Source organism: Solanum stenotomum, chromosome 2, assembly GCF_019186545.1.
Source record: "Solanum stenotomum isolate F172 chromosome 2, ASM1918654v1, whole genome shotgun sequence".
Lineage (NCBI taxonomy): Eukaryota > Viridiplantae > Streptophyta > Magnoliopsida > Solanales > Solanaceae > Solanum > Solanum stenotomum.
Window position 1 is genome coordinate 2,350,364 of NC_064283.1, and position 7,547 is coordinate 2,357,910.

The window sequence follows — 7,547 nt, forward strand, 5'->3', positions numbered from 1 at the left end:
ATACAATAATAAAATAGTAAGACATTGAGAATTTGAGATAATAGTACACATCAAAGAATAAGAAACTACACAACTACTATATTTAGGATGAGAGGAGATGAGAGACTAGCATCCTATCTCTTCCGCAAAAAATGTGACAATACTTGAAATATACCAAAATAATTTAATTTAACCTATGTTGATAGTAAAAAAAAAAGTTATATAAATAATATGTAATTATATATTTTATTATCAACTTACTAATCCCACTTATTATAAACAACTTTACTCTAACACAAAAAAAAACTACTTATTTTTTCAAGTTAATATACATAAATTATACGCTAATTATACACATATTAATCAAGTGCATGTTGCATGAATTGGTCTCTACAGAGCTTATCCGAGCACTAGTTGTTAGCATATAGAAACTAAACTCTAATGAATAAAACTACGTATTTTTAAGTTCAATATACATAAATTATATATTGATTATACACGACTATACACATATTAGTCAAATGCATGTTGCATGAATTGGTCTCTATACAGAACTTATCTAATTTTCTTGAAAGGAGATCACACTTAACACAAAAAGTCATTAACATGTCATATCACAATTCAATCCAGAGTGTAAAGCTAATAACCAATTCCTCCCTAACTAAAATGTTTCTCACAATTAAAATAGACATACTAAACACCAAAATAAAAATATTAAAAACTAATAGCACTAAGAATTAAACTAGGAAAGTAACAAAAACCAGTAGATGAAATTAAATTTACTTTGTTTCAAAAATTACCTAAAAGAAAAAGGGGATTCTTGAAACTTGATTTTTAGTAGCTCAACTGGTTTAGCACATCGACCACCATCGATCGATACAAGTCATGTTGGAGGATAAGTGGGAATATTGTTGATCGAAAAAATTAAATTAGCAACTCTTTCTTGGTTTGCTTTTTCTTCTAGCTCTGCTCCTTGTAGGTTGTTGTTGTTGCTTTTGTGGTTGTAAATTTTTTTCCTCTTCAAATTCATCTTCTTTTTTGTTTTCTCCTTGTGATTCTTCAACTTCATTTGTTTTGAGTTTCTTTAATTCAGCAGAAACTTCTTCTTCACCATCTTTAACAATACTAATAATCTTTCTTGGTCTTCCTCTTTTTCTTGGAGTAATTTGTTGTTGTGAATCTCCACTCATTGCTGATGATTCTGCTATTGCTACTGATAACTCCTTTGTTTTCTTCACAACTTTCTTCTTTCCCATCAATCTTTGTGACAATCCACTAAACTAATTTAGTCATTTTAAAAGCTTAGAAATTAGAATATGATAAAAATAGAATCTTGAAAAATTCCAAGAAATAAAAATTCAATTTTTGAGGTTTCTATTGCTCTCTTTTAGTATATATGATAACAAAATCCAATCTTGAAAACTACCCCAAAAAATAAAATTCCAAAGTTTAAGGTTTCTAGAGCTTTCTTTTTGTACATATGATAATTAAAATCCAATCTTGAAAACTACCCACAACATAAAAATCCAATCTTTAAGATTTCTAGTGTTTTCTTTTGCATATATAAACTACCCACAAAATAAAAATTCAATCTTTAAGGTTTTTAATGTTCTCTTTTGTATATTATTACCTTAAAAATCCAATCTTGAAATTACCCACAAAATAAAAATTCAATCTTTAATGTTTCTAGTGCTCTCATTTGCATATTTAGCCTTAAAAATCCAATCTTGAAACTACCCACAAAATAATAATTCAATCTTTAAGGTTTCTATTATTCTCTTTTGCGTATATTACCTTTAAAATCCAATCTTGAAAACTACCCACAAAATAAAAATTCAATCTTTTAAGGTTTCTATTGCTCTCTTTTGCATATATAACCTTAAAAATTCAATCTTGAAACTACCCACAAAATAAAGTCCTCTCCTTTGCATATATAACCTTGAAATCCAATCTTGAAACTACCCACTAAATAAAAATTCAATTTCTAAGGTTTCTAGTGTTCTCTTTTGCATATATAACCTTAAAAATTCAATCTTCAAAGTTTTTGGTGCTCTCTTTTGCATATAATTATACACTCTTAATAAAATCCAATCTTGAAAATTACTCAAAAACAAAAAAGGTCAAATCTTTAAGATTTTTGGTGCTCTCTTTTGCATATATCTATACACCCTTAATAGTATATATGATAAAGAAAATCCAATCTTGAAAATTACTCAAAAAAAAATAAAAAAATCTTTAAGGTGTATGCTGCTCTGTTTTGCATATATCTTGTACCCCCACTCCCTAGTAATTAACCAAAAAGATTAAAGACACAACATACCCAAAGCAAAGATGATAAGAAAAAGTAAAAGAAATGAATAACTTACTTTTGTGAGATGGTAGAGCCAATAATCATAAGAAATAACTCATATGTTTAGCTCTTTTGGTGCTAAGCAAAACCTTTCATCTTTTCATACAAAACCATAGAGAGAGACTTGAGTTGAACAAAAAAACAAGAGTCAATTATATATGAAAAATATTAGAAGCTACAAAGCAAATATTTCCTTTTTTCTTGACTTATCTATTCATTCAACCTTCAATTTTCCCCTCTTTGCTGCCAACATGGAAAACAATAGTTCCATTAGAATAAAAAAATAAATAAATATATATATATATATATATATATATATAATATGTACAAATTGTAATTGGCTGGACCAGCTGTTTAGCAAAGAAGGGCAGAGATAATAAGGTGGAAGGAAACAAAGGGGAAGGAAGAAAAAAGAAGTGAGACAAATAGGGGGTACTATGGTCAAGGAAATAATACTAGGAATCGTTGGTACGTGAAATAAGAATAAATTATTGAATTATGTTATTTCGAATTTGATTATAATATTAGTTAATTTTATTATTATAGTATTATAATGATGTGATTGATTATCTCGTATAAAACGTGAAATAATTAGTTCAATTAAAACTCATGAGATGTAATATATATACAAAGATAATACATTTTTAGTTATGAATATTATTTAGTTTCAAGATTATTTTACTTCCATCATTTAACTATTCCATATAAAAAAAAATGAATAATTAGTAATAATATATCCTTATTTATCCTATATCACGTACAAACACATGTTAATTTCAACGTCAGTCAAAACTAAAATGGAGGTAGTGTGGGAAACCGTGGGCTATCGTTTATTTTTTTTTAACTTATTTGTGAACGTATATACACGTTTGACAGAAGTCTTGTTTCTATACTTTTGACTAGAGCTTTTAATTTCAAATTATAAAAATGAAGTATTTTCAATATGAAACACTAAATCTCATAGTTTAATAAGGGTTTGATATATCCCTTAACTTTATCATTTAGAATTGAGATATCTCTCATTATGAAAGTGGCTCATATATATCCCTAATGCTATATAAATGGCTCACATTACCCTTTTTCCTCTAACAGAAGTAAAAAAAAATAATTAAAATTTAATTTTTTAATTATTTAAAAAATATATAATCCCATATGGATATATTTAATCCTCTTCAAACATATATTATTATTTTTAACTTTTTTTTTGTTTCAATGACTAATTTAGATTATTATTTTGATGGTCAAATTTATTTAAGTTTCGCTAATATTCTTGTAAAATTTATTATAGATGACCCAATTTTTTTCTTCAAATACAAAAACAATATTACAATATATCCGTAAAAAATAGTTTTAAATTATAATATAGCAACAAAAAAATAGTTTTAAAATGAAAGAAAAAAATAAAATAAGAATAAGAAATTCAAATAATGATAATCAAGAAGTCAAAAAATAATTTATGTCCGGAAAAAATTATAACATACCTTGAAATTTGCTAGAAAAATCATATATGCCCCTAAATAATTTTTAAAAAAAATCAAAAGTAAAAAAATATAAATTTAAAACTAATTTTTTCACTTCCGTTAAATGAAAGGTATATGTGAGCTCATTTTGTAACGGTAAGGGTATATGTGAGTTGTTTGTATAACGATAAGGGTATATATGAGCCACTTTCATAACGAGGGGAATATCAGCTCCAAATGACAAAGTTTGGGTATATCAGACCTTTTTCCCTAATTTAATAAATAAAATTATTATGTAAATTTGAATTAATTAAATTAATAATTTCACACATAATAATTTTTTTATAAAAAAAGTGATGAAGGTGTGGGGTATTTTTAGTGATCAGTGTCACAGTCTGACCATTTCTGTCGCCTTTGACGCATGTGGGGTTTTGATATTTGATTTTTTGAAAAATAAGAAATTGGTTTAAAATGGGTCTTATGTTAAATATTTATTTGTATTAGATAGTATTTTTTATTAATTATAAATTTATAATAATTAAATAATTTAGTGAGATAAAAATGTATATTAATCATATTTAAGTACTATAGTTTTGTATTTTTAATGTGTTATATGTCTATTGACTTGATATAAACATGATATGGTATAAAATATTTTTTTTAAAAAAAACAAATTGCAAGGTTGCCCCCAAGTATATATCACAAAATGTTTAAGTTTTTTGAATTGTTTTAGTCCAACTAATATCAAAGTTATTAGTTTGACGAGATAAATATGAAAATGACAAAATAATGACAGGACCGGATTTTAATCTCCTTGCTCATATTTAGGTTGGTATATAACCGGTTTTACTCATAACTTGAAAATACATGCGCAAAAAAATTGTGGGCTTTAGAGATCATAAATACTTTAAATTAGCAAAAGTCTTTGAGGATGGACACGTGAAATTTAGTGAGAGAGAGATGATTAATCAGGTGTGTGTGAACAAAATTTCATACAATAACAAAAGGAAAACACATATAAGATGTTGGAATGACGTGGGGTGGGTGAAAACTATGTTTGACTTAACGCAAAATGAACAATATTACAAGATATTAAAAGTATAGGCAGATGATAAATGGTAACATCATGATGTTGCATCATATTTTTTTCGGACTCAAATTTATAATTTTAAAAATATGATAAATTTAATTAAAAAAATTATAAAATTTAAATTTTAAATTTGTCGATCCGAGTCTATTACCAAACCGATAAACTCTTTAGTTGAAAAACTTAGAGCAATAATTCAATTATGTACTGGTGTGTGCATGCATATTGCTAGCTTTGTTTCATTAGCATTTAGTGGCAAGTTGAGTCTCGATAGAGGAGCCTATTTTTAGTTTATATATACATGTGAAATATCAATGGGACAAAAAAAAAAAAAAATTCTTAATTAAAAAACAGTATCATTAAGCAAGTGGGAGAACAAAGCAAAACCAATAGCAACTACATAATTATTAGATGAAAAGACATGTATCATCATTACAAATTCAGTCGGTTAGAATTACATAAGTATTAATAACTTATATTTTAATTAGCTATCAAATAATATTTAATTTGTATTTGTTTTCGAATTTGTGAATTCATATTTGAGTTTTTTATCCTAAAGTATATGTGTAAAATGTTTTTATGACATTAGTTTGCTATAACATTATTAATATTCAGACAGATAACATCATTATAAGGAAATTGTACTTTGCATTTCTAAGTTGGTACAGCTATAACAAGTCAGAAATAATTTATCTATTTTATAAAGATAAAAATAAATTTGCACATATTTTATTTTTTCTTTTTAAAAACTCACTCGCTTATACATTACACTAAATGTATTTTTATTGTTATACAAAATCCTACCATTAAAAATATTACAAAGAAAACAATTATTTGACATTTTGGATACATTGATAGCATATTGGCCCCCCACAAGAATTAGTGATGAGATAGACACTAGGCAATGTATGACCAGTGAATTTTTCAGCCTTAGAGTTTGGATTTATAAACAATAAAATAATATTTAAAAAATAATAATTTTACCCCGATAAATTATCAATCTTACAAAATCATTAAATCAATAGTTTCAAACCAATGAATTAATAACATTTTTTCGAATCGAGTTATTGATTTTACCCGATATATGCACATCCCTAGTTGGAGATAGAGAGTTGGTTTAGGTTAAGAGTGACAAAAATAACTATCTAACCCGTTTAAGTTTGAGCTGGTCATTAATACACAAACCAATCTATCAAGACGCTGAATGATGTATCTGAAAGCGAAACATGATGTATCAGGACATTGAGGAATGTATCCGAAAGCGGGACGCAATATGTCGGGAGCTCAGTTAATTATGACCCACCGGAATTTAGCCCATTTAGCTATTAAACCCCTACTTTAGCCCATTATGGAAAAACAGATTCGGAATATTAACCATTTAGCCCATCAGCTACTAGCCCACTAAAGTAAATAACGGCTTTGTCATCTAACTTTCGAGCTAATGTCCAATAAATTGATCCAACACTTGCCCTTTATGACTTGTGGAAATTTCGTTAGTTTGGAAGTTAATTATTTAGATATATATGAGTTTATAATATTACAAATCTTATCAGATTTTGGTGCGTCTAAATACTTCAAGATACATGTATCTATGGAATACATTGGGTCAAAATCAGGTGTAATTTGTTGTAGATACTGCATCCAAGTGGATTCACATGTATTTGGGATACATAGACAAATCTCGCTCACCAGTCTCATATCCCACTTGCGTATATGGTATCCTAGATACATGTGAATCACACCAGATGTATCTGGTGTGTTTCACATGCATTTGAGATACTTAAACAAATCTTACTCGCCTCTCTCCTTATTTCAGTGTATCTTGTAGCAAAAAAAAAAAAAAGACATGTATCTAGGTATATCTAACTTGAAAACTAATATGAAATTATTAATTAGTGAGATGAAATGTAATTATTTCAAACTATCGGGAGAATCAGTAAATATGATAAGAATATTTATGTAATTAAGTAGTTTCTAATAAATATAAGGGATCAACACTTGTCAACCACAAAAAATAGCTTTATTTTTTTTTTTTTCGCCCGGTGTTCATTGACTATATTAAAATCTCAACTAAATATGACTCACGTATTAAAAGACATATTACTTCTAGTTAAAGGTGGAACAATTTAACCATTACATCACAACCTATATTAATAGCTTTGTAGCTTTATTGCTTGCTACTATAATAAGTGAGGTTTCACGAAATAAACTAATTTTTTAAATTTAAATAAGGTAAACATTACATATTTAAATAGCTAGTTCTTTTTTCAAAAAAATTGACTAAGGGTAAGTTAGTAAGTTTGTCCTTTTCTTCAATTCAATTAAATAATAAACACTCAAAATTCGACAGTAGACGTGGTCTGCTTAGTGGTGTAGCGAATATGATTGCTTAACTTTTAATTAGAGGTTTTAAATTTGAATTTTAAGTATAATTTTTTTTAATAGGAAATGCTTCTCCCGATTGAGGTCTTACATAATGTGAATCTAAAATAATCAAACTTCAATACAGAGATCAAACACTAAATAAAAATAAAAATAAAGATGTGGTCTAAGTTCAAAGTTGGTCAAAATCTACGTTCTTCAAACCTAAATATCACTTTCAATTAAATTAAAGATGCCGACCTCGTAAAAATAATCCCCTTATCAGATAAGGTTCAATTCTAATTCAAGA

General features: G+C 27.0%; 1 protein-coding gene across 1 annotated transcript; it reads right to left on the bottom strand.

Annotated features, from left to right (window-relative positions):
* Positions 1 to 606: 606 nt before the first annotated feature.
* LOC125856998 (uncharacterized) lies at positions 607 to 2,549 on the bottom strand. The gene is made up of 2 exons (XM_049536658.1): positions 2,346 to 2,549; positions 607 to 1,254 (listed from the first exon to the last, which is right to left on the bottom strand). The coding sequence occupies exons 1-2, from the start codon at positions 2,372 to 2,374 to the stop codon at positions 909 to 911; spliced, it is 375 nt and encodes a 124-aa protein (XP_049392615.1). The 5' UTR covers positions 2,375 to 2,549; the 3' UTR covers positions 607 to 908.
* Between the last annotated feature and the right edge of the window lie 4,998 nt (positions 2,550 to 7,547).

What these genes read in the sequence shown, in the direction of transcription:
- LOC125856998 (XM_049536658.1), bottom strand. Translation starts at nt 2,374, where the DNA reads ATGATTATTGGCTCTACCATCTCACAAAA. An exon ending in GGCTCTACCATCTCACAAAA is followed by an intron (nt 1,255 to 2,345) that starts GTAAGTTATTCA and finishes AAATTAGTTTAG; the next exon opens with TGGATTGTCACAAAGATTGA.